At 50.3% G+C, this 26,089-nt stretch overlaps 8 protein-coding genes across 8 annotated transcripts; 3 read left to right on the top strand and 5 right to left on the bottom strand.

Annotated features, from left to right (window-relative positions):
• Positions 1-755: 755 nt before the first annotated feature.
• Positions 756-1,907, bottom strand: EPUS_04168 (uncharacterized protein; the record flags this gene model as incomplete). Its single annotated transcript, XM_007788161.1, has 2 exons — positions 756-1,720; positions 1,790-1,907. 2 exons carry the CDS (start codon positions 1,905-1,907, stop codon positions 756-758), a joined length of 1,083 nt encoding a protein of 360 aa, XP_007786351.1.
• A 1,199-nt stretch (positions 1,908-3,106) lies between these two features.
• EPUS_04169 (uncharacterized protein) lies at positions 3,107-8,111 on the bottom strand (the record flags this gene model as incomplete). The annotated part of the gene is made up of 9 exons (XM_007788162.1): positions 3,107-5,598; positions 5,657-5,983; positions 6,037-6,786; positions 6,861-7,062; positions 7,115-7,426; positions 7,491-7,550; positions 7,612-7,840; positions 7,907-8,016; positions 8,070-8,111. 9 exons carry the CDS (start codon positions 8,109-8,111, stop codon positions 3,107-3,109), a joined length of 4,524 nt encoding a protein of 1,507 aa, XP_007786352.1.
• A 1,532-nt stretch (positions 8,112-9,643) lies between these two features.
• Positions 9,644-10,773, top strand: EPUS_04170 (C-5 sterol desaturase; the record flags this gene model as incomplete). Its single annotated transcript, XM_007788163.1, has 2 exons — positions 9,644-9,921; positions 9,972-10,773. The coding sequence occupies 2 exons, from the start codon at positions 9,644-9,646 to the stop codon at positions 10,771-10,773; spliced, it is 1,080 nt and encodes a 359-aa protein (XP_007786353.1).
• Positions 10,774-12,265: 1,492 nt separating this feature from the next.
• EPUS_04171 (Transcriptional repressor rco-1) lies at positions 12,266-14,169 on the bottom strand (the record flags this gene model as incomplete). The annotated part of the gene is made up of 3 exons (XM_007788164.1): positions 12,266-12,505; positions 12,564-13,034; positions 13,087-14,169. The coding sequence occupies 3 exons, from the start codon at positions 14,167-14,169 to the stop codon at positions 12,266-12,268; spliced, it is 1,794 nt and encodes a 597-aa protein (XP_007786354.1).
• Positions 14,170-16,544: 2,375 nt separating this feature from the next.
• EPUS_04172 (uncharacterized protein) lies at positions 16,545-16,890 on the bottom strand (the record flags this gene model as incomplete). The annotated part of the gene is made up of 4 exons (XM_007788165.1): positions 16,545-16,633; positions 16,693-16,705; positions 16,759-16,776; positions 16,825-16,890. 4 exons carry the CDS (start codon positions 16,888-16,890, stop codon positions 16,545-16,547), a joined length of 186 nt encoding a protein of 61 aa, XP_007786355.1.
• A 652-nt stretch (positions 16,891-17,542) lies between these two features.
• Positions 17,543-21,367, top strand: EPUS_04173 (uncharacterized protein; the record flags this gene model as incomplete). The annotated part of the gene is made up of 3 exons (XM_007788166.1): positions 17,543-20,695; positions 20,749-21,213; positions 21,287-21,367. The coding sequence occupies 3 exons, from the start codon at positions 17,543-17,545 to the stop codon at positions 21,365-21,367; spliced, it is 3,699 nt and encodes a 1,232-aa protein (XP_007786356.1).
• A 1,155-nt stretch (positions 21,368-22,522) lies between these two features.
• EPUS_04174 (uncharacterized protein) lies at positions 22,523-23,652 on the bottom strand (the record flags this gene model as incomplete). The annotated part of the gene is made up of 2 exons (XM_007788167.1): positions 22,523-22,974; positions 23,016-23,652. The coding sequence occupies 2 exons, from the start codon at positions 23,650-23,652 to the stop codon at positions 22,523-22,525; spliced, it is 1,089 nt and encodes a 362-aa protein (XP_007786357.1).
• A 596-nt stretch (positions 23,653-24,248) lies between these two features.
• EPUS_04175 (uncharacterized protein) lies at positions 24,249-25,672 on the top strand (the record flags this gene model as incomplete). The annotated part of the gene is made up of 5 exons (XM_007788168.1): positions 24,249-24,269; positions 24,374-24,449; positions 24,515-24,631; positions 24,686-25,379; positions 25,435-25,672. 5 exons carry the CDS (start codon positions 24,249-24,251, stop codon positions 25,670-25,672), a joined length of 1,146 nt encoding a protein of 381 aa, XP_007786358.1.
• Between the last annotated feature and the right edge of the window lie 417 nt (positions 25,673-26,089).

Genomic DNA, 26,089 nt, shown 5'->3' on the forward strand with positions numbered 1-26,089 from the left:
GTCAAGAGGTGGGGTGGGAGGTGGATGAGGGTTTTCCAACGGCGGTATGCGGTCGAGGAGAGTTGGATCCGCGAGGAGTTGGCCAAGCCGTTGCCGGTGCCGGCTGAGGAGGAGCCTGAGGCTGAGGTGCAGGAGAAGGACGAGGAGGTCAAGATGGAAGATGTTGAGGAGAGGGGCGAGAAGAGGGTCAGGAGGGAGAATCCCTTTGCAGACACCAATGGCGGGATGCAGGGATTGGAGTCGGATGGGGTGGAGTGAGTGAGTGAGTGAGTAAGCGATTTCAAGAGAAGAGATTTTGGGCACTCCTGACTGGCGGCATTTTCATTCTGTGTATACCCACCTTGTCCCTGTCAATTTTAGTACAGAATCGGGAAGGATAACTGAATCCAGAGTTTTCCAGTTGCTCGCCGAGGTGAGAGGCGGTGCAGATCTCTCTACTAGTATGCATCTGGAACGGAGCGCACGTCGCATGGGGTTCTGGATCAGCTATTCGAGATAGTTTAGATGGAGAATTCAGATACCAGATGTTGATCACTCCGATATATCTGTTTTCTGCTCATGCACCTTGCCAGGAAAAGCCGATTCAGATATCTTACTAGCATTCTTACCTTTCAATGCATTAGCGCGGCTGATCTGGTGGACTCTTCTTCTTCTTCTTCTTCTCCTCCATACTCTCCCACAATCTTCCATTTCACCTGCACCGTCAGACGATCTCAAACACCGAAAAATTTCATCCTCAGCATCAGCATCCATCATCACAAGGCCTCTACCGCCTTCTCCGCCACCTCGACTTCCTTCCTCGGAAGCGCCCACTTCACATTCTCATACACCAAAAACGTCACGCACGTACTCGGCACCACGCGAAGCAGATTCGGGCCCAGTCCCCTGTAGAAGCCTCTGATGCCGTCTTGGCGCCAGACCGAGCGGAGGGTGGCCCGGAGTCCCTGAGAGGCGTTGTTGGCGAGCTGCTGGGCTGTCATGCGGTCGATGGGATTGGGCGGGGTGGCGGAGGAGGCGTAGGTCTGCATGCGGGCGCGCACGACTTGGTGCGGGTAGGTGAGGGTGCCGGCGAAGATTTTGGAGAGGCCGGATATCAGGAGGTAGTCTGCGTTGCTTAGCTGCTGCTGCTGCTGCTGCTGCTGCTTGGAGGTAGCGGGGTGGGGGTTAGTGGAGGGGTCATTGCTGGTGATGTTGGATGATAGTTGGGCAGCCCTCTCGGCCTTTAGCTTCTCATACGCGACGAAGTAGACAGCGCTGTGGCTGACGCCTGCCATGGTGGGTATCAGACCGCGGAAGTAGCCGCGCCAGCCTTCTCCTCGCGCGATGGCGCGTAGGCCGAAAAGCATGGAAGGGTAGGCTCCGGTGTGGTGGGCGGAGGTGGAGAGCATGCGGGTCTTGATGACCCATATTGGGTTGGTTAGGGCGGCGTAGAGGACGCCAGAGGCGAGCGAGGCGGTGAGGTAGTCGAGGGAGGATAGTTGGCTGTCTTTGCGGTAGTGGCGCAGGTGCCGGACCACATCTTGGGCTTGCGAGTACCAGAGGAAGTAGGGGGACCAGCCGAGGGAGTTGCCGACGAGGTTGGGGGTTAGGCCGCGGTAGAGGGAGCGGAGGGGGGAGGGGCCTTCGGCTGTGATGAGGGTGTGAAGGATGCGGAGGGATGGCAGAGAGGTCAGGGCGGGGCGGGGTCCGAATTGGGCAACCCTACGGGGATTGGTGTTGACTGAGAGAAATTAGCATGTTCACAGGGCTGAAACATGATAGATCATGGTTCACCTGGCGCCTTACTTACTTTGAAGACGGGTCTTGATGATATCGAGGGGATGGACAACCAGTGTGGAGACGGTGCCAGCTGTGAAGCCGGCTATTGATTCAATTGAGGATTGGGAGAGAGCATAGTCGCCGGTCATGGAATGTCTATCAAGGACGAGCCTGGAAGATATGGCGCCTGGTGGGTATAACGTCAAGCAGACACTCTGTTGCTATTCTATGTAACTAGTCGTGGGTGTGGCCCCGCCATATGACATATGAGGTTTAGTAGCGCTCCCTCGCCGCTTGGCCCGGATACAGTAAAAGAGCTCGCTGCTCCTCTTCGATCGCCTCCATCGTCCCTTCTTCTCGGGCCTCTACTCCTTCCTCCCCTCTTCGCTTCCCTCCTAGCTGACCTCCCTTCTGGCTTGCTACGCCGCCGTCTCCGGGGCCCGCGGCCCGCAGCACAGGGCGTGTGTCGGCTTCGCGCCTCCAATCGACCTTCCTATCCCGTCTTCGTGCTCTTATTCGACGCTTTAGCCTGTTGATCCAACCACTGGCCTGGCTATTGACAGCGATACAATGTATAATCCGCTCTACCAGACTTAATGACTGGCAGGTTATGCGATGGCGCCCCTATTAGCATCCTGCCCTTAGTACCTCACCTCTCCATCAACTCTTTAGCTAACGCCTCCTTTACCTAAGGCACTAGCGACACTATCCCTTGTGGGACTGAGTTGATGACCCTGCCTAGTTGAGTATAGCACTTCCGCCCTGTAGTGTTATATTCTTGCACCACCCTTTCAAACATGGCTGTCGGTTGACCAACCACCACATCGCCGAGTCGAACGTCATCTTTACCATCTTCTCCAGGCACTCCTCCTCCAATCCCACCAGGATACCAAAGCGGATCGAAGGAGAATCGTTGAGCAACTGTGTCGCCACCGTGGCCGCTGCGTTGTTTCTAGTCTCCGGCAAAACTGCCACCACTACGTCGTGTCCGCCTATCTTTCCCAATGTGTACGCATTTTCGTCGCGACCCGTGAGTAGAAGTCGTGGATTTCGTGGAGCATGCCTTCGACAGAATCCAGAGGGCAGATAGGGCTTCGGATCATGTCAGTGAAGGGCTATGAGCAGGCTTGTGCCACTGCTTTCAAATACTGAAGCAAAAGATCACTTAGGAGTCTTTCATTCAGGAACTTGATGAAGGCTGAAATCAATCCTCATAAGGCAGATCCTTGAGGTAAGTTAAATCCTATCTAGTGTGTGGGCACTTCAACCGTAAGTCGCTAGGCTATGCTCCTGGCCAAAGCTCTTCTCTCTTTCTGCTAGGGCCTGGTGGTATCATTTTAGAGCTTCGTCATATCTCTTTTGATCGTTTGATCGTAAGAGTTCGGTCCATTTCATGCATAGTTTTCAATGTGTCTTTGTGTAGCTCACCAAGACTCATCTTTCTTCCTGCTAAGGCCCTGTGATACCATTCCAGAGCTTCGTCATATCTCTCTTGATCGTGAAGAATTCGGCCAATATCATGCATAATACGCAGTGTGTCTTTGTGTAGCTCACCAAGACTCATCTTTCTTCCTGCTAAGGCCCTGTGATACCATTCCAGAGCTTCGTCATATCTCTCTTGATCGTGAAGAATTCCACCAATAGCGTATACAGTGTCCAGTATGTCTTCATGCTCCTCACAAAGACTCTTCTCACTTCCTGTTAAGAACTGGTGGTACCATTCTAGAGCTTCATCATATCTCTGTTGAATCTGAAGAATTAGGCCAATATTGTACATAGTGTACAATGTATCTTTGTGCTCCTCACCAAGACTCTTCTTTCTTCCTGTTAAAGCCCGGTGGTACCATTCCAGAGCTTCGTCATATCTGTCTTGATCATAAAGAGTTATTCCAATATCGTGCAAAGTTTGCAATGCCTCTTCATGCTCCTCGCCAAGGCTCTGGACTTCATGGCTGTAGGCTTCCTCATATTTTCTTGTTACATATGCGAGTAGTGCAAGACCACTCTGATAGTCACCTGCCATTATCTCTACTCTCCCTAACCTATGCAGATTACCGTATACTTCCTTATTTTCCGGTCCTAGGTTGCTAATATGGCAGACGACGGCTTTGCGGAAGTGTTCGCGGGCACGATCGTAGTCACCCAGCTCGGCATAGGAATTCGCAAGATTTTCGAGGGTCCTAATGACATCGCTGCTGCATTCTCCATCAGACAACCTTTCCAATAACAGGGCACTTTGCCATATATCAACTGCCTCTCGATGTCGCCTAAGACACGAAAGATCATAGGCGATATCAGCATAGCTCTCATTTAGATCCCAGCTATTGTCACATTCGGAACGTCCGTAGGTGCATACATACTGCTGTAGCATGTAACATTTCGCATCTATCTCCAGGGCTTCCTGGTATTGGCCAAGTTTGCCGTGCGCAGTCGATATCTGATGAAATATTTGGACGCGCCAAGAACAGTCAGAAAGGGAGCCGGAACTCATCTCTTTAATTTTGACAGCGCGGAGGTTCCAAAACAAAGACTGTTCGTAGTCACCCTTACCTTGTAAGTAGGTGTGCCCAATAAAAGAGAAAATATTGGAGCAGAAAAATCCGCAACCATCCATATCAGACCCTATGGTCCAATGATCTCCTACAGCGCAATTGCACCACTTCTCCACTGCGCTCAGAGCTTGCGTGTAGACGGAAAGCGCTCCTTCAAAATTGCCTGATTGACTACATACCCAGCTGCCATCAATAAGAACATCCAAAAGGTCAGATCGCACAGCCTGAAGATCCTTGAAGGTCGAGGTGCGGTCTTCCATTAGATTTAGAGTTTTGTTAGTCCAGAGCATGACATTGTCGCAACTGGCTAGCTGAGTCCAAGCCCGGATAGTACCTATACCAGCTAGGTAGCGATCGGTCATCGAGGAATCCGGTTGTCGCAAAGTCCATTCAACCAGCTTTTCTCTCCAATGGCCTGAATCAACATGTTCGGTCTTGTCGAGTACTTCTACAAGGTCATTAAGCACCAGGCCAGTCATCCAGTGAAAAGGTCCCAAACGCCGCTCCCGCCCTTGATATGCATTCACGAATTTGTCCAAGGCTTCTTCATGTCGGCCTTGTGCTTCCAATACGAGTCCGATTCCGTAGACAGCTCCGGTCGTTGCTGGGTGATATTTTCCCAGAACCATTGTTCTGGCCCATAAAGCCCATTGATACCAGCCCATAGCTTCAGACAGCCGTCCCTGTTGGTATATTGAGAAGGCGAAGTCTCCTACGATGGGAAGCGATAAAGGATGTAATTTTGGCAGCTCCATCCATGCACGGCTCAGGGCTATTTGACATAATGCTTCTTCCTTGTCATAAAAGCGTTGGTTACGATAGACATAGCGTAACTCGTAGAGGTTTCGCCACGCAGGGGCTGGATAGTCGGATTTCAGGAACCCTCTCCGAAGGAAGATACCAAGATTGCGCAGAAGGCCGCTTAGCCACATGTACGTTCCAAGCGCTGTTGTGGTAATTGCGTTTCGCTGGTACAACGTTTTCTGGGGAATGTCCAGGACGATTTTAAGGTTGGAAGGTTCTTTCAGGAAGTAGCTCTGGAAATTTTGCACGAGATGGTCAAGATGGTAGGACAAATATGCATCATTTTCCAAAAAAGAAGGGTTGCCTCGACCGTTCAAGAAGACTAGTAAGGCTTTCTTTAACAGAGCGATCTGGCTGCTCTTGTTTAGTCTCTTCTGGATCCATAAATGGGTCATAGGATGCATTGAGAAATGATTAAACGACTCCTCAACTCTCACAAGGAAAAGCGATTGCAAATTTATGACTGCTTTGTCAAACGATGAGTCTTTGTGTGCGTCAAAGTAGTCAGTCAAGCCGTTTTAATCAATGTTAGGCTCTATTACCTTCGAATGCAAACAGTGCTGATAAGCGAAAGAGCTCTATTGATATGTGGTTTCTTCCGAGAAAGCTGCACAATTGCAGAATCTCTGCAGCTAATGTGTCGCGTTTCTCGAGCGCTGCAAACGAGATCTCCCATGTTGTGAGGGCAGTATCATTGCGGTAATACCAGACTGCCGGGGTCTTATCGAACAATTGTTGGGCATCGCGTTCATAGAGCTCGAGATACTTGGCTATAGATACTGAAGAAGCATAAATGTACGCACCAGCTTGCTCTATCGCTAAAGGAAGGTACCCTAGTTTTTCGAGAAGATGCAAGGCTGCTTCGCTCTCTGTGAAATCAATCTAAGGCTAGATTCTGGAGCGTTGGTTGAAAGGCACATACCTCTCTCATCAAGATCCGGGCCCAAGTACGAACTTTTCAGCAGCAGCTTAACCGCATCATTTTGGCTCAGTTCTTCAATGACAACACCCCTTCCATATCGAGCTGCTTCACGTATTCTAGTCGTGATAATGATATTCCCTTGTGAAGCATACGGGAAAAACTCACGTATATCAAATGATTCGATATCATCGAGATTGTCGAATACTAATAACCAGTGACTGTTCTGGGGCTTGTTCAACCAGTCTCTGACTATCTCAACTGCCATTGTCCATTGCACTCGAGGAGAGTCATGAGGCTCTGGAACTTCGTCAAATTTATCAAAGTCGCTCATTAGAATCTGCTGGGTACTTCTGGGAGCAGCATGCTTTTGAGTGCGCCTGTGGTCGATAGTCTGACCTTCTGCAAAAAGCGGTTTCAGACGGTTATAGATCGTGGAGGTATTCAATCGGCAATCTTCCAGGTGCTTCCACAAATGATGGGCAAATCCATGGAAACTCCGCCTTATCGAGTCTGCATTTGTCCCGTCAATCCATATGATGGGTTCGAAGTTTTTCTTGTATCTATAGATGTACTCTAGAGCAGTTTGAGTTTTCCCAATTCCAGCTGGACCACTCAGGACAAGTGCGGGTGAGGCAACTGAGCCAGTTTCCTGCGTCAACGTTACATGAAGTTGCAGCAAAAGGCTGTCGCGGCCTGTAAAATGAGGAGTTCTCAAGGCTCTCGGGAGATACAAAGGCACGACATATTGTTCTGATGAAACATTAGTATATTGTTCATATTTGGAGCGTGTTTCTTGAGTCTATATGACATCAGCTTCTACACACCGCGCAAGGGGCCAGGGTCTTCTTGTTGTCGCGCATCGCGCTCCGCAGCCTTGTTGACCATACGCTTGACAATGCGAGAAACCCTCTTGAAGTTCTCATCCTCAGACGACTCGAACTTGGTCATACTCTTATGGTCCGCATTCAGAGGTATTTCTTCTACATTTCGCTGGCCCTGAATAACAGCCGAATGCCGCGGCACGACCTTGCATCCGTTATTCTCTTGCCATGGGCTGGAGATAGAAGCTTGTACTCACCAGCAAATGACCATATCCTGGTAAAGCCATCTGATACGTTTCATAGAAGCAAACTGTATCAAAGTCGGCACTGATTGCGAGATAATCTGATTGCTGTTTTTGGAGATATTCCGAATTATCTGCGAGGTGTTTTACGGCGTTCTGGGTTGTGTACATCAATGCAGACCCGACGTTGACCAGAATCTTCCCCAAGCTGACACCATTGCCGCCTTGATGCGGAGTGCCAATAAAGTTCAGCCCATACGTCGACGACTTGATGGCATGGTGACTTAGGAGATGTCCAGTGCGAGTGGAGTCGGCATGTATGAGTGCCTGAGTTGCATCAGAATAACCATGCCAATGTGAACGATCTGCTATGGATCTGACGAGGTCTCACATTTTTCAGGACAAGCCCTCCAAGACTATGGGCAAGAAATATAATTGGGCGTTGCTCAGTCTAGTTAGTGGCTCGTCAGCCTGCTCCTTTAATCAAGAGCTTCTAGTAAGTCGGGACGAACATGAGTTTCTTCTCTTAGCAGCGTCAAATCCGATACAAGAGCGGTCGCATGCTGCCATATGTACTGCTCAGACACAGGACTCGATCCATGCGTTCGCGAGTCGTAGCCGTAGGATAGGATTCGAGCATTGGGAATGACTCTAGGCAACAAGTCTTGTAGCCAGAAGACATCGCTTTCCGTAGTCCATGTCTTCTTCCAATGGCCGTCGAGGCCATGAACCGCAACAATGCTGTATAGCCATTGATCTCAGCTGCCGTTTCTCTCCAAGCGACCGCCACCAGGATACCGGACGCACTCTACATTAGGACGAACACCCTGTGCAACTTCTTTGAGGCCATAGTCATTCTGCCGGAATGTAACTGTGTCAACATTCGTCAAGTCTGAGGTTCCGTTATCGCTTATGCCCTTGACCAACCCCTGTCAGCAAACGTAATAAAGAAATGTGAGGTTGGACAAACCAGATAGGCCAACGCATTCGTAAAAGGAGGCAACCATTTCATCTCGAAAGCAAGGAGCGCAAAAGCATTAGAGATAGAGGCTGCGTTCGCGAAGGTGAGAACGCAGAGAATCAGGCTACCTTTTATGCAGCAGACAAAATCCCCCACTCTTTGCAGTCAGCAATGGCAAGCCACAGGGAAGCCCGAAGGCCCGAAGCACCTTGATCTGGCCATTGGATCCCTCCAATAGAGGAGTCCAGGCTCGAGAAAGCCAATTTTTGGGGCTCTTCGACGACATAATTGGGTGTCTATAAAGAGCAGTCCCGCAGCCGCTGCGCCTCGTCACATGTTACTACGTAGTACGGAAAAGACAACTCGGCCGCGGACAACGTTAGAGATTGAACCTAATGATTGATCTTTAAACCCACACACCAGACCCTCCACACAACAGATCCCTCTACCCGTCAAGGATGCTCTGTAAGGATCTGTGAACTGGTGTGTGAGAGTGAAGCTATAAGAGGCTAGAAAAGAGGATGGGGGTTGTTTTTTAAAGAACGTAAAGTTAGTAAAATTGGACTGGGTGAAAAAAAAGGTAGCAGATTATATGACCTGTGGTGTAAATAACAAACGCCGAAAGCAGCGTCAAAGAGTGCCTTAAAAACAGCGTATATCCTGGAATCTAGAGTTTGAGCTGTAGAAGTTGAAATTTTTGATTCGCTATTATTTAAGTATTAGATATTAATTTAATTTGCTTATATGATCAAGACTCTTAAGTTAGTACAGTAGAATATAAATGTACGGAGTAGTATGACATGTTTTAACCCAGCGCGGCCACTACTTTCGCTGGTGCCGAGTATCTAGTCTAAGAAATGCCACCATGATAGATATTGGCTAGCTCAACGGTAACTCCAGCGGTTAAGCCGGCAGCTAAACCAGCCTAACACTAGGGTTCCAGGGATCAACTAGGGTCCAAGCTATTGATTGACCGACAAATTCTGGACCCACGAGGCATAAAAGTTTGAGCAGAGAGCTCCGAACACTGCAGCAAACAGCACACAGCACAGCACACAGTACACAGTAACTACACAGCACGGCAGAAGTACACGAACTGCAAAGCGGCGGTCAGTAACAGGTCAGGAATATCGGCTGAATGGTCTTGTAGAACACACTGTTGTTACTGTGCAATAGCAATACTCATTAGCACTCAGAGTATCTCCAGCGTATCTCCAGAGTATTACTACGTATTTATGCCCTGCCCGGCACCCGTATGGCCGCCCTAGATCAGCGCTGCTGCTGGTGTCGCCCTCTCACTCCGAGTCGTTGACTCCCCACTTACCCCTGTCCCTCTTAAACCACTCATATTTTTCCTCTCCTCTGGAAACGCGAATTGGGCGATCCGAACTCACGCCACTACTTCCTCCTTCCCACCCACCATCCGCCTCGACACTCGTTTGTCAGCTGCAGCCCACCTGGTTCACTCATTTGCGTGCATTCGTTGTGCAGCACAGTTTCTATTTTATTTTATAAACACTCCTTTCCCAAGCGCACTCGTACACCAAACATTCTCCACCGACAGTCCTTTTGCTGCTGTACCCATGGACATCGTACTTGAGGTATTCGATACCTATGTGGCAGATTACTGCTACGCAAAAGCACTACCTTCTTCGGGAGCTTCAATTTTCACACAAAGCGTCAAACACGTCGCCTCGTCTACCTTTTCAAGCCTACGTGAGGGCGCAACACCATCTCCAGATTACTCATATCGATCGTCCACAAGCTTCTTCAGCCTCGAACCATCACAATATGCCTACCAGAGCGCATGGCCTAGAGACTCGATCTACAGACAAGCATTGAGCCTGTACATAATCACCTGGTGAGCCTAGCCGTGTCTGGTGTGCACCATCTTCAATTGACAAGCTACAGGCTCTTCGGCCTGGTCCTCTACTTCATCTGCGCAACCGCATCCTACTACTTCATATTCGACCACGCAACCTTCACTCACCCCAAATATCTCAAAAACCAAGTCCGCCTCGAGATCGAGCAAACCATGGCCTCCATGCCCATCATGTCAATCTTAACCACACCTTTCTTCCTCGCCGAAGTGCGCGGCTACGCCAAACTCTACGACTCCCCATCTTCCGCCCCTTTCGCCCAGTACAATTACCTCCAATTCCCGCTCTTCATCCTCTTTACCGACTTCTGCATCTACTGGATCCACCGCACCCTCCACCACCCCATGATATACAAGCGCCTCCACAAACCGCACCACAAGTGGATCATGCCCACCCCCTTTGCCTCCCATGCTTTCCACCCCGTCGACGGCTTCACCCAATCTCTCCCCTACCACATCTACCCATTCCTCTTCCCGCTCCAGAAACTCGCGTACATCGCTTTATTCATCTTCATCAACTTCTGGACCATCTTCATCCACGACGGTGAGTACGTCGCCAACTCGCCCGTCCTCAACGGTGCGGCCTGCCACTCCATGCACCATCTCTACTTCAACTACAACTATGGCCAGTTTACAACCCTGTGGGATCGGCTGGGGGGCAGTTATAGAAAGCCGAACGACGAGCTGTTTCAGCGCGAGACCAAGATGGGCAAGGAGGAGTGGGAGAGGCAGGCAAGGGAGATGGAGAGGATTGTCAAGCAAGTGGAGGGTGACGATGAGAGGACGTATGTCGAGGAAGATGAGATGACACTCCTCCAGAAGAAGACGCTGTAACAGGCAAAGACAGAAGAGAAAAAGAGAACCGATGCTTCATACTGTGTGGCACTGACCCAGGCTTGGATACCACTTCCCGGCGCCGGCTGCTGGCAAAAGAGCATAATTACTGGTAAACGGCGTCCGTAATGGGCAGGAGGTTCCCACGGTTCATCCCTCTCGGCATTCAGAATTCAGGATCCCTAAGAATTTCTTGGAACACGCAGACGGCCCAGTGCTTGCGTTTTTTCAGATTGTATATATGTAGTTTCCTTCAGGTTAAAATATACGATTTCTATGCATATTACATCGAACCCACCTTTTGCGGAACAGTGGGGACCCAAAGAAGAGGGGGTGACAGAAATGTCCGCTCACCGTCAATTGCAGTACAAAAACCCCCCAAAGCAGACCATAAGATCAAGAGCCGGTCGCTTGCTTGCTTGCTTTCTTACTTTCAGCTAACGAAACAAAAGTCATCCCACATAACCCCTCATCGCGGGCATCAGTAAAATCCCGACTCATCTCCCCATCTCCTTGTCTTTTTGCTCCTTGGTTTTGCGAGGAACGTGATGGGAACGAGATATGCCCCATTCTTTTTCCCTTCTTTTCTCTCGGAACGCCAGATCCCGTCCGTCCGTCCATCTACGGTTAAGGTAGAGTAGGGTAGGATAGATTAGGTAGCTCAGAGCTGAGTGGGGGAGTTGAGGTCCAAGATATATCTACATTGACATGAACTCCTGGCATGGGGCTGAGCCGGGACAAGGAGAGAAAAGAAGAGAAAGGAAAGCTAAGAAAGGAAAGCAAAAGACGGAGGAAGAAAAGTAAGAGATTGATGGGGGAGTCCAGAAGAAAAGATATGTTACAGAGAGAGAGAGAGAGGGGGGAAAAGATCGAGAATAACTTTACATCCTTATATCTGGTTTCGGCTCTGTTTGTTTTCATGCTGGGTGGGATAGAATAGGCGGGGGAAGTATATGTGAGAGAAAGTGAGTCGATTTTTAGGAGAACGGTGTGGAGGGAAATGGTACCCAGAGAGCGAATGGCTATGCCATACATTTGTGTGAGAAGGAGAGAAGACCCAGGTGTCTCTGCCGACAGGCCGGGGGAGAGTCCAAACGAGAGAGTGGTTGAGAAGGACGCCGTCAAGGCCAAGATGTTCATTGTTCTCACTTGTGATACAGGCCTTCTCTTGCCATTTCAAGAGGTAAAGAGAGCAAAAAGACATGATTGAGCATGGTAACAGAGCGGCCACTGATGACACTAGGATGCACGATGGTAGATATGGGCATTGGGGCGTTACAACAGCACTCTTTTATAGTAGATCATCAAAGCTCTCAGCACCAGCCACCTAACACAAATCTCACCTCCCAAGGTTTGTGGATATCTTCCTCCAACACATAACGCACCAGCACACCTTTCAAAGCAGCAGCGTGCCAAATCCCCTGCACACTGAAAAAGTAGGTATCAAAGAAAAGGAAGGGCCATGACGCCAGCCAGGATACCAAAGAGCGCTTTATCGTCTCTCCCCTGCGAAAGGACCGTAGCTCCAGATTCTTGCTCTCATGTCTCCACTGCCGGTCGCGAACAGGGATCCAGTAGGACATGGTGCGACGGAAATGACCGAGTTTTTGTGACCTTGAAGCATCATCTGCGCAATGCCGGTCTGCGGGTCCCAGAATTGGACACCACGATCTTTGGAGCCGCTCATGACCCACTCGCCATGTGGGGTTAGACAGACGCTGAGGACGTAGTCCTAAAATCAAACCTGTCAGCGATAGAACCTGGCAAGAGTAGAAATAGTGGTAACAAACCTTATGTCCTTCAAAAGTTCGAATGCATTTCCCGCCCTTCGGTCCACTACCTGGCAACATGCCCTTCTGTGGCGTCAACTCCCACATCTTGATTGTTTTGTCAAGACTACCGCTGACTAGTTGGTGTCCATCTGGGGAGAAGGCAACAGAGTAGACACTGTCTTTGTGGCCCTCGCCACCTTCGAGGCGTTCGACCAGATATCCACTAGTGGAATCCCAGACACGCACACTTCGATCCAGTGACCCGGCAGCGACATAACGACCATCTGGGGAGATAGCTACAGTGGTGACGCCATCCTCGATGCTGAGCGTAAGGACTTGTTGACTAACGTCAATGTCCCAGAGACGGACGGTCTTGTCACCACTGCCAGAAGCGATATGGCGTCCATTTCGAGCGAAATCGAGAGAGTAGATATCCTGTTCGTGGCCGCCAAAGATGTTCCGGATCTTCTTGGATTGAATGTCCCAGACCTGGCACCTCTGTCAGAAAAATTCAGCATTAATGCATTTTGGTCAAACATACCCTGATTAACTTGTCTTCGGCTCCGGTAGCGAGTAGCTTACCATCCGGACTGAAGCAGACACTTCGAATGTATAGATCGCCATCTTTGTCCACAGTCTCATCCTGAAGAACGGACACCTGCTGACCAGTACTGACGTCAAAGATCTGTGCGGAACGATTGCAACCAGTGGCGACATATCGACCGTCAATGCTGAATCGGACACAGCAGACGACGCTTTCATGCACCAAATTGTGCACCAAATTTACGTCAAGAACACGGGGTACATCTGGGTTGAAGACAGCGAACCACTCGGTGCCCCGTCGTTTTAGGTGGTCAGGAGCAGTGTCCGGGTCAATGTCTGCCAATTGATTGCCATAACCGCCATGGAAGGGAGGATGTGGGTTTGGTCCAGCTCCCGCTGAACGTCCAATCTGAGGAGAAGCTCTAGGATCTGGATAAGAGAGCTGGCCTTGTTGAGGAGTGGCGGGACCTGGCGGACCTCGATTTGATGGCCTGTTCTTGTTCATCCCAGGCGAGCTAGTAGGCTGGGGTGGTTGAGGCCCATAGCCATTAACTGCGGGAGGACCTGCCTGATAGCCCTGGAAAGGCCCTGGTTGCTGAGCAGGAGGTGGTCCAGCTGGCTGTGGTCCTGGAATGGGAGGCTGCAGAGGGTGTTGCTGGGGAGGCGGCTGCTGATCCTGACTGGGGGGTGGGGCAAGACCTGGCCCTCCTTGCCCTGAATTTGCCATGATTCCGCTGAACAGATTGCTGGGACCATGGCCAAGAGCAGGGGGTTGAGGCTGCGATGCGCTGCCGTATTGAGGTTGGTTGCCCATATGAGAAGGCATGCCTCCGGCACGAGCGTTGTCCAGTTCCTGTCTTAGAGCTTTGACCTCGGCATCATATTCACTCTTCATTTTAATCTGTGTCTGCTCCAGCTGGTATAACTTGTTTCTGATCATTTCCATTTCCTGAATTTGACCATTTACCTGGTTTTCATAGTGCTCCGAGCTTCTGCTTTGGCCATCAAACTCTTGCCGCACCTGATCCAAGAGCTCGTTGAGACGGTTAGGGGGGAGACCCCTATGTTGGGTCCCGTACATGGTGATGGAATAGATGGATGAGCGTGGTAAGAAATCTTGTGCAGCAATTGGTTGACGGTTCGGAAGCTGCAAAGGATTCCTCTTCTGCCAAGGTCAGCCCTACGACTGGCCTTTCGGTGATAGCCAGTTACTTCTGATAGACCGTCCTGGCGCTGAGGTGTGAGCTTATGAGTGATGGTGCGATATTGTTGGGAGTGGAGTGGAGGCTTGTGATAAGGTAGGCGATGGGTGGGAGAGCGAGATGCAGGAAGCGGAGATGAGAAGAGGCGGAAAAAGCAAATGATACGGCTACAGAGCAGTGAACAAAAAAGCTTACTCCTCCCTTCCCAAACACCAGGCTCGTGTGGGGGCGGGTGGACATGGACATCTTGGGGGTTGCTGGGTAAGTTAGTGGCAGCGTAGGCTACTCGCATGATAACCTGGCCCAATGATGGGCTGGTTGCCAGCGGCCGCGGCAAGCCTGCAACGCCATCTTAGGGTATGGCTCTCGGCATGAATTAGCAAGATGGATTAGAGCAGTAGGGTGGGGTGGGTGTAAACGAGCTACTAGTGTCACATTAGGTTTGACAAGCATGGTACATTGTCTTCGGGAGGGCAACCAGGATCGGCAAAGCACAGACCTCCTGCACCTGTTTTTGCGATGGAGGCACTACTACGTAGTAGGTACGTAGTAGGAGTTTGCAGGATGACTAGCCTATCTTGGGTTAAATGACTCCACTCCGCAGGAGGGCTAGCGGTTGCCTCTTCTCGGTTGAGGAAGGAATGCTAGCTTAAAGCTATGATGAGTGGAGACCAAAGGAGAACACATGCGGCCAAGAGATCTGGGAAGCACCAACATACTACTGTTAGTATGACTACTACTAGTACTCCGTCTGTGGCAGCAGGTCGTATGTAAATCTTTGTTCCACTCTACAAGGAACAGCCGTGCATGCCCTACAGATCCTACTGCATCCACATCGCATCGCCTACAGCAGCTCCTCATCCATTCTGCACATCAATATTGTGGACTGGTTCAAATACTAACTGCACCTCCCTGACTTCCTCTGCCTGCATTAGTCAGATGGGACTCGATTGACGGGACTGCCATTGTGGTGCCTCTGCAGCATTTACATCTCATCACCTGCCCCATTCCTGGTGTAGGACAATGACATCCCCAGACATTAGACCCTGTGTTGGATACCTGCAGTACCCCTTGTAGAACGTGTTGTGTCTTTCTTTGCAGTGCTCACCGCCACTCTGAGGTATCAACTTTCCTCCGAGAGGAACTGCAGCTTTACACCTAGCAAAGAAGGGTGTGCAGATTCTCTGAAGAAAGTGGTGCTTAGGCACAGTGCACAGTCTCTCGTAAAGGAGCATATACTTTCTACCTTTTCTGTTTCGCTCTTTGAGCTTTGAAAGGCTGGCGAGGGCTTTGATGTCATTGTATATACACAACGGTTGTTGTCTTCATAATCGCCAACAGTTCGCTTCGCATACAAGCCACAGGACAGGCAAAGAGCATGACTTCTGTGCCAGTTCCAACGCACAAGCATTTCCTTTCACACTCTAATGCAGGACTGGTAGCTGCTTGCATGACACTTTTCTTTGCTGAGATGGAGGCCTGCGCCCTTTTGCTAATTGTGCAGAAAGTCTAAACCAATGCAGAACGAATGTCACCTGCAGACGTTCATCTGTTAGCTGCAGTGAGAAGTCTGCTTGGTGCTAAGACCGTCGAGCTGTCCTCACGTCAATCTAGATGTGCTCAAGGTCAGGGCGGATTAGTGCAACCAGTATAGAACAGATATGGATGAAAAATGTCAGGATTCTCCCCTTGGAGAACGGATAGAAACCTATATAGAGGCTCTGATTGCCCTAAATCCATCTTTGATGCGTCGGAACGGGGGAACGCTTGACGGATGACCCTTTTTTTAATATGATTGTAATAATACTTTTGATAGGTGTTTAGCTCTTCGAGTTCAGAATGAGTGCCACAATCAACCTGCGAGGTGTAAGCCACTGTATCAAAATGCGTGCTGAAAGCAGCGTATCCGGCGTAACGTACCCGTATAGTCCTAATACCTCTCCAAAGATCAGGATCAAAACCATCCCCACAAAGATTCGAGACTGCTGCATATAACATCTGACACCCATATCTCCCACAATGCCAATTGCATATCCAGCTGCAAGCCCAGTGAGCCCGACTGACAGTCCAGATGCCAAGTGCATGAAACCAGTGAACAAGCTATAGTGTTTATCTGACGGAGGAGCCATGTCACCTGCAATGAGCACGGCGATAACAAGGGCGTAGACGGCGATGATTCCGGACATGACCACTGGGATCAGTGACTGTATCGTTGCCTTCCATCAGTAAAGGCCCTCATTAATATCTGTAGTGCTCATGCCTTCATGATCAGGTCTGGCCTGAATGTCCCAACACCGGCAATACCTATGCCAGACTTCGCGGTCCCAAAGGCTGCTCCGAGGGCTATCACGATATCAGAAAGCTACTTGTGGTATCCTGTCAAGGAAGAAGGCTCGACGTACATCCGAATATCATCTTTGCGTAGGGTGTCAATATGTTGTAGCACTTCGGGAAGGATAGTTACGTACTGCAAACGCGACACCGGCCTGTTCATATGTCAAAAGATGCTATTGACCATGAGATATTTGACTTACCATGCCAAAAAAGGGAGCAAACGGAGGAGCGAGATCGCTGGCAGCGTCTGGACTTGTAGACGCCATTCTGTGAAGAATAAGGAGCTGCTCGGGTTGATGGACAGAGAAAGTATGTCGTGAGTGGGAAACGAGATCGATTGACCGAGGAAGCCTGACTAGTGGTTGGATGTGGTGAAGTATGGTTCGAATGGTACAGTTTCTTGCAGGTGACATCTGCTACATCAGCATCCCCCCAACTACGGCGGCCGGCTAAGTCCACCTGTAAAAACACTGCAACGTGCTGCTCGATCCTGATTCAATCATATGTATGGTCAGAAATCTCCTTTCATGTTTCTATTGTCTAGGTTGAATAATTTTTCCCATACTCGTTTCTTACACCCTCGTTTGGCTCTTCTGTAGCCTTGACATGAATATAACATAACCCCAAAGACCTCGCCGAAGGTCCTTTTGATCCCCCCTCACTATATCCGAGACTCACTGGGAGCGCACTCCTCATAGCCTTTCGTGTCCCGATCTGCGCGTTACAGAATAAAGAAATAACAGAGCTATATCATTGACGACTTAGTCACATGCAAACAGGACTTGCATGCCCTGCAACCTCTCCATCTCGCAGAACCCACCATCCGCCACCTCTAGGTGACCTGTTACCAAGACAGAAGCTCCCCAAAAGTATTGCGACCAGTGAAATAATAAGGAGTCGGCTGTGTCTTCGCTGGGTATGGCAGACTACACCACTCAAGAGGGACACAACTACGGCCCACGTACAAGCAGTTATGGACATGCGTCCAATTTTCAGCGAGATGCTGCTTTTCAGCAGATATTTGGGGGAGCTCCTCCTCCTGGCCGGTCTCAAACTATGACCTCGGAGCCCCAATCGATGTCACAGGAAAGAGCGCATAGCATCACCTCTCAGTCAGCTCAGGGAATGTTGCCTCGTGGGCCGCCACCCGTCCGGCACATGCAAAATGGATATGACAGGCGAGTACCCAGCGGTGCAGGGCCTGTCGAGCCTCAAGTGAATGGATACCCACAATATGAAGGCCATGCAACAGGACCAGGCCAGCAGGGACCACCGTTACCATCGTTTCCTGACAGACGGCCCTATCCACAGCCTCAAAGAATTGATTCAAGACCGGGCCTACCTATGCCCCCATATCCCAGCAAACCTATTCCAAATAGAGTACCAGCAGCCGCGCTCAATTCCGACGCGTTTCGATCACGCTCTATGGCAAGATTGGGAGGACCTCCACTATATGGTCCGCCCCCTGGCAGCTTTCAACAAGGATCGGCAAGCTCGTTCCGTCAGCAACCATATAACAACGCAGGACCGCGTATAACGTCTCAAGGACGTCAAATACCTGAAAGGCTAGACGAGAGAGCAATGACGATGAGCTCTTACATGGGTGATCGTAGCGACCAGTCGCAACTAACGACAGGCCGCGTCGTACCCGGGCGAAGGCGAGAGTCATCCTCAGGGCCGAGCTCTTTTGATCTTAGTACTACCAGCGGTTCACCCGTTTCTTTCAACACATCCAACTCGAGCCCCACACCCTTCAGCCCGTCACAAAAGCCAAGAAGGCCTAGCGATGCCTCGTTACCAGGCAGAAATTTCTCCAGCGCATCCAGTGTAACCACTCTCGTCAATGATCGGGCGGATAGCATGCAGAGTGCATCTCAGTTACAATGCACGCCCAGCGCTGCAACGTCTATGACACTGACTCCACGCCGGACGCCCATGGTTTACCCAGCTCTTCTGTCAAGAGTTGCTGACGTCTTCCAAGCCAACATAGGCGTTGGTGAGAAGACCAAAAATGACCTGTCCTATAAAAACGCGTTTAATGGAGCCGAGGCTGTCGATCTCATTGCGTATATCATCAGGACCACAGACAGAAACCTGGCCCTACTTTTGGGCCGAGCTCTGGATGCGCAAAAGTTCTTTCATGATGTAACGTACGATCATCGTTTGCGTGATGCAAGCGGAGAGGTCTACCAGTTTCGGGAGACGATGGGCGAGGAGGCGACTTCGAAAGAAGTGAATGGAGTCTTTACGCTCCTTACAGAATGCTATTCTCCAACATGTACGCGGGATCATCTTTGCTACTCAATAGCATGCCCTCGACGCTTAGAGCAGCAGGCAAGGCTCAATCTCAAACCTGAACCAGGCCTTCGGCATCAATCTTCCAAAGGCAGTTTGCATGGGGATGACGACGATGAGCAAAAGCTCTGGATCAACAGTGTGCCGAAAGAGATTGCCGCAAGCACGGATGAGCGAGAGAAGAAGCGTCAGGAAGTCATTTCAGAGATTATGTACACCGAGCGTGATTTTGTCAAAGATCTGGAGTATTTGCGCGACTTTTGGATGAGACCATTACGAGCAGCAAATCCCAATCAATCTTCGCCAATCCCAGAGCATCGCAGGGAGAAATTTATTCGGACGGTCTTCTCTAACTGTCTGGAGATACTTGCAGTCAACTCCAAGTTTGCTGAGGCGCTTAGTGCTCGCCAGCGGGAGAATCCAGTGGTTAGAAACATTGGTGACATCTTTTTACAATGGGTGCCGCGATTTGGTCCCTTCATCAAATATGGCGCCAACCAGATGTACGGCAAATTTGAGTTTGAGAAAGAGAAGTCGCAGAATCAAGCCTTTTCGAGATTTGTCGATGAAACAGAACGAATGAAAGAGTCTCGCAAGCTTGAGCTTAACGGGTATCTGACGAAACCAACCACCCGACTCGCTCGGTATCCATTGTTGCTCGACAATGTTCTAAAGTATACGAAAGACGATAACCCTGATAAGCAAGACATTCCCGTCGCCATCGCTCTTATCAAAGACTTTCTTACTCGAGTGAACGCCGAGAGTGGCAAGGCCGAGAATCATTTCAACCTACTCACTTTGAACGGCCAGCTCAAATTCAATCCCGGTGATTATGTCGACTTGAAGCTTACAGAAGAAAATCGTCAAATCCTGACGAAGATGAGCTTCAAGAAAAGTCCCAGCGATACAGCAGAAGTTACAGCCTATCTGTTTGACCATGCCGTGCTTCTGCTCCGGATCAAGACTGTCAGCAAGCGTGAAGAATATCGCGTCTATCGGAAGCCCATACCGCTTGAGCTTTTAATGATTGCAGAGATGGACCAGGTCATACCCAAAATTGGTAACCTCAAAAGACCGTCTTCAAGCCTGATCCCCGGCACAAAATCGTCGACATCCGCGCAGCCAGGTGACAAACAAGCCTTCCCCATCACCTTCAAGCATCTTGGTAAAGGTGGGTACGAACTTCCACTTTATGCATCTTCTGTGACGCAGCGAAAGAAGTTCATCGAAAAGGTCGAGGAGCAGCAGAGCAAGCTCCGGGAACGAAACAGCAATTTCTACACGAAAACCATATTGTGTGAGGGCTTCTTCAATGCGACAAACAGAGTGAACTGTTTGGTGCCGGCAGATGGTGGCAGAAAACTGGTTTATGGAACAGATAGCGGTATCTATCTCTCAGACAGGTGGCCTAAAGAAAAATCAGCAAGACCTAAACGAATCCTCGACGCGAATCAGGTGACACAAATCGACACATTAGAAGAATATCAACTTCTGCTAGTTCTGTCAAACAAGACACTTACGTCCTATCCTCTCGAAGCTCTCGACTTGAATGAGCAAAACCCGCTCGCCAGGCGGCCAAGGAAGATTCAGGGCCACGCAAATTTCTTCAAGGCTGGCATTGGTCTTGGGAGGCATCTGGTATGCTCGGTCAAGACTTCAGCACTATCGACCACCATCAAAGTCTATGAGCCAATGGACTATTTGTCCAAAGGCAAGAAGAAGCCAGCCATCAGTAAAATGTTCCAAAGTGGACAGGATGCTCTGAAGCCATTCAAGGTATGTGTTTGCTCTACTCTGCTTCACAGCCATTCATATCTTATATCTGTTAGGAATTCTACATCCCAGCTGAATCGTCCTCTGTGCACTATCTACGTTCTACCCTCTGCGTCGGCTGCGCCAAAGGTTTTGAAGTTGTCTCCCTCGAGACCACCGAGCGTCAATCCCTTCTGGACCAAGCCGACACATCGCTCGACTTCGTTGCCCGCAGAGAAAACGTTCGTCCAATACATATTGAGCGTCTGAACGGCGAATTCCTCCTCAATTACTCCGATTTCAGCTTTTTCGTCAATCGCAATGGCTGGCGGGCACGACCTGACTGGAAGATACAATGGGAAGGGACGCCGCAGGCCTTCGCCCTTAGCTACCCCTACATTCTGGCCTTCGAGCCGAGTTTTATCGAGATCCGACACATCGAGACGAGCGAGCTTATCCATGTCATGACCGGGAAGAACATCAGAATGTTGCATTCGAGCACACGAGAGGTGATCCCTTCCGCTCCCCCGCATTTCGTTTTGGTACCCCCCAGATACCAGGGTTTTGGGAACCGGTGATCACAGTGGACTTTTGCTTACCCTTTGCAAATTGCAGATTTTGTACGCATACGAAGACGAGGCAGGCGAGGACGTTATTGCCAGCTTGGACTTTTGGAGCAAACAGGCCCAGCAATGACCCCACCTCACTTCTTACCGCACCATCGACGCGTCGAGTCGAGACCATGTCCCATGGAGAAGGGATGCATGGTCGCTGTCGCAGCGGCGTGCTGTTGGTGGCATGCCCGACGGATCCCCAGGAACTACCGTGTGGATGACAACATGGAGAGCCGGCATGGAGTAGAGGAGCCAGGTCAATCAGGACGCATCAGTTCGCTCGTGTATGGCCATGGACAGGAAGGTGAGACATGTGCACATGAAATGTCCTTTCTAGATAGAGATACCTTGCTGTGTTGAAGGAAATACAGTTGAAAGTACAGCACAGTACAGCACAGTACAGCACAGGACATCCAATCTGGACTTTTGCACGATCTCAGCTCAGTGCAGCACAACCACAACTACTTCACGTTTCCGCCTCTGCTCCCAGATGATCTGTGCAAGTGCAAACAAACGCTGGGGTGCATTGTCTACTTGATCAAACCTACTCAGCCCTGATCTTCCAGCATGATTCCAGTACATGGCTTAGTGCATCCCGGGCGGCCGTCCGTAGTCGCTCCATCTCACTTGCGCTGTGCTCTTCTCACATCTCTCCTTTTGCCCTACATGTGACTTGATGGGGCGAGCACATTCCTTGTTCTATTCTCTCCCGTCTCTCTCTCACGGTTGGAGGGATTTACAACCTAACGTGGGAAATAAAAAAGGAAGGGAGGGAGGAAGGGAATCTTTTTTTTTCTCAGAAATTTCTTGTTCTTGTTCTTGTTCGTTCCGTGCCAGCTGGCTTTGCGATCAGCTCTTCTACTAGTTAGGTTGAAGCTATCTACTACCTCACCTCATTGGCATCATGCATCACGCTTAAGGGCGGCCTCTTTGTTCGTAAATCATCGGTTGGTACTGGTATCCTCTCATCCTCGTTGTTGGCTGTTGTTCGTGCTGGTCATCTTGTTGGCACGTGGCTTGCTCTTGGATTAGCTGATTCTTGCTTCCGTCCTCCACCTCGGGGGATTGAGGCTGGTTGCTCTGTGGCTTTCAGGCTGGGCCTCAGGATGCAGTTCTCTCTAGCAAGCCACATGTCTGCCATGGTCAGTCTCCACGATGAACTTACTACCTGGCAAGACCGATATTTCCAATATTCTGCTATCGCAGCACTCGTTAAGTTAGGACAACCCAATCTTCTTCATCCGCCTAGATATCTCTTCCACCCATCCCTCCTCACGCCTCGTTTCCCCTCCTGGTCCTCTGCAATCTTGAATCGCTCCCACCTCCCATCTCTGCCCGCACCGATCACCAGGATCGTCTGCTCGTCCACCCAGCCTATCAAACCCTTGTGCGGCCTCACTCCCAGCGAGCCAAGTGCAGGTAGATAGCCCAGACTGCCGTTTCCCCCCTGGTAGTCATCTCCGATCTCGAAGTGCGCTGACGTGAAGGAGTATATATCGGAGAAGACGCGTGGGAGGAGAGGTAATCTCGATAGGAAGCCCCATTTCTGGTTTGTGGCTGAGGCGTCATCTACTGGGGATGCGGCCGGTGAGGCGCTTCGGCTGCTGGGTGACCAGGGGGTCTGGCGTGCTGTGCTGGAGGGTGTGGGAGGAAGATCGAAGATATGGAGGGTGGATTTGTCGGATGTTACTGCTAGCATGGTAGAGGAGGGGGAGAGGCGATACGTACACAGTTGCTGGTAGAGAAGACTCGCACGAGGGTCCCCTGTTCGCTGGCTGTAGCGAGGAGTTGTCCATCCGGGCTTAGATCCATGGCGCGCAATGGAGTGCTGTGCGCGGGTATGATTGTGACATTTCCAGAGTCGATCTCCACCAGCTGTACTTGTCCATGTGATCTACCCGGGAAAGCAAGAAGCTTGGAGCCGAGACAGCAGAGACCGAGGGGATTATCTGCCGTTTCGAACACGGAGAGCTTGGAGGGAGGCGAGGAGAAGGCGTAGACGTGGACGCTATTCTGGAGAATCACGATGATGCGAGACTTGGAGAGCCGGACACGGAGTACGGCAGTGCTGAAGTCGAGTGTGATGACTGCTTTTTGCTTTGCATCGTCCCAAATGACGACCTTGTTCTGCGAGTACTTGGGCTTTCTCCCGCCGCCCACCAAGGCCAGGAAGTTGTACCTCCCCAGCATTTCTGTCACCCCAATCCCAGCGTTGAAGTCCCTCGATACTCTGAGCTCGCACGGATCGGAGTTGAAGACGCAGAAGCCTGTATCGAGGCCCACGGAGAAGCAGCTGGCATCATGGTTGAAGGCTGCTGATAGAGAGATGGGACCGGCAGAGTCGTCGATAACGGGCCTTGTATTCATGTTGAAGTGGGGATACGCTCCATTTCATGCCGTGAGAAGCTGCGAGATGGTCTTCTCAGTAGAAGGAGGACTGCAAGGGAGATATAGGGGCTGGTTTGTTTGTTGACACTGACAGGCTGCATCGTCATAGCTGTCATCACTAACGAGACCGCATCCTATGTCCAAGCGCTAGTCTGTTTTGGGCAAATGCGGCTTAAACAAACGACAAACGACGTGTGCAATTTCAATTGCAGTGTCAGCATTCACATCGTGACACAGCATTTCAGGCGAGGCATTTCAGGCCATTATTGGCATATTGATAGTGAAAAGTAATAGACGGAGATATCTGGATCACCGTGATTTGTGGTCTGTGATTGGTGGTCGCCGCTTCTTGGGCGTTGATTGGTGGAAGGTAAATAGGGGGAAAGGACAATCCCGACCTCTATCCGCCAAATTTCGCTTTTGACCCCTAAGTTCATTTCCAGGCACCTCGTCCTTTTGCCGTCCGACAGCTTTCTTGCGTGCAGATATCCTGTCACACCTTGTCAATCGAGCTGTTGCAGGTTTTTTGAGTACCTGCAGTCGTTGCATCTTCGCATCTGTCAGCTTCGTCCAGCATGTCTTCTCAGATGAGCGCGGTAAGAAGTTCCAGGAAGTCCCGGCTCAATTCCTCAACGTCGCCCCCATGCAATCCTTTGACAGCTGCCAGTCTAAATTTACTGACCACTTCTGGTTTCTATAGATCAAGATCCGGCGAAAGAAGAATGTCAAGAAGGGAATTCAGTTCTGTCTGATGGTTTGCGGCGCAAGTGGAACAGGTACGAGGGTGCCAGCCTAATATGCTAAATATGGGAGAAAGGCCATTGACCACCATGCTCTACAGGTCGGACCACGTTTGTGAATACCTTGTGCGGAAAGCGGGTTTTGCATGCCAAAGATGCAGACGATGCAGCCAACGCTCACCTTGAAGAGGGTGTGCGCATCAAGCCAATCACAGTTGGTACGTGACAATGATGCCGGCCTGGCTGTCTTTCCCAGCTGACACTTTCTTCAGAGCTCGAGCTGGATGAAGAAGGCACGAGAATATCACTTACCATCGTCGACACTCCCGGCTTTGGAGACCAGATCGATAACGAGGCTTCGTTTGGCGAGATCGTTGGATACCTCGAGCGCCAATACGATGATATTCTTGCTGAAGAATCGCGAATCAAGCGGAACCCTCGTTTCAGGGACAACCGAGTGCATGCGCTTCTCTACTTTATCACTCCAACCGGCCATGGTCTACGAGAGCTTGACATTGAGTTGATGAGGAGACTATCACCGAGAGTTAATGTGATCCCTGTCATCGGAAAGGCCGACTCCCTGACCCCAGCAGAACTAGCAGAGTCGAAGAAGCTTGTTATGGAGGACATTGAGCACTACCGCATTCCTGTCTACAATTTCCCCTACGATATTGAAGAGGATGATGAGGATACAGTGGAGGAAAATGCCGAGCTGCGGGGACTGATGCCATTCGCCATTGTCGGATCTGAAGATGTTCTTGAGATTGGAGGTCGAAGAGTCAGAGCTCGACAATATCCATGGGGTGTTGTAGAAGTTGACAACCCCCGTCATTCTGATTTCCTTGCCATTCGAAGCGCCCTTCTCCATTCCCACTTGGCTGATCTGAAAGAGATCACTCATGACTTTCTGTACGAGAATTATCGTACTGAGAAACTCAGCAAGAGCGTGGATGGTGGTACCGCTCAGTACGTCGTCCAATGTCCCCACCAAGCTGAAGCCTACTAACGAATTTGCCCACAGTAACCAAGACTCGTCAATGAACCCTGAAGACCTTGCTTCTCAATCCGTGCGCCTCAAGGAGGAGCAGCTCCGACGTGAAGAGGAGAAACTGCGAGAGATCGAAGTCAAGGTGCAGCGTGAGATCAACGAAAAGAGACAAGAACTGCTTGCGCGTGAGAGCCAACTGCGCGAAATCGAGGCTCGCATGCAACGTGAACAGAGCCATGGTGAAGACGTCAATGGAGAGGTCGCAGCTTAGAAGAGATGCATGATGGGTGCCTAAATGACCAATACTATCTGCGCCTGATGATGATATAGGATCGTCTGGCGCGAGGGGTTATCTTCCGGATATGCCTTCGAGTGAACAGCGTTGCAAGGGAGGGAGCTCAGGGAATCATGTGCTCCCAGGCACATCTGGGCTTGCAGCGCTTACATATTCTACTTGTAATCACTTTTTATTCCTGCATTCAAGCTGTCCAGTACTTGAGACAACCGGTATCTTCCGACGGTAGGATAGATATCACAATGATCTCAAGCCTACCCTATTTATTGCCCCTTCAATACAGATTCGCTTTGGTGTTGGCACAGCCCAGAGTCTTCCCCTGGTTGACGACCTCTGGCCCTTGTTGCAGATCATTCCGCTTGATGGCCCCCCAAACTTCCTCACGGCTTGGCT

This window comes from Endocarpon pusillum, assembly GCF_000464535.1.
Source record: "Endocarpon pusillum Z07020 unplaced genomic scaffold C713005, whole genome shotgun sequence".
NCBI lineage: Eukaryota > Fungi > Ascomycota > Eurotiomycetes > Verrucariales > Verrucariaceae > Endocarpon > Endocarpon pusillum.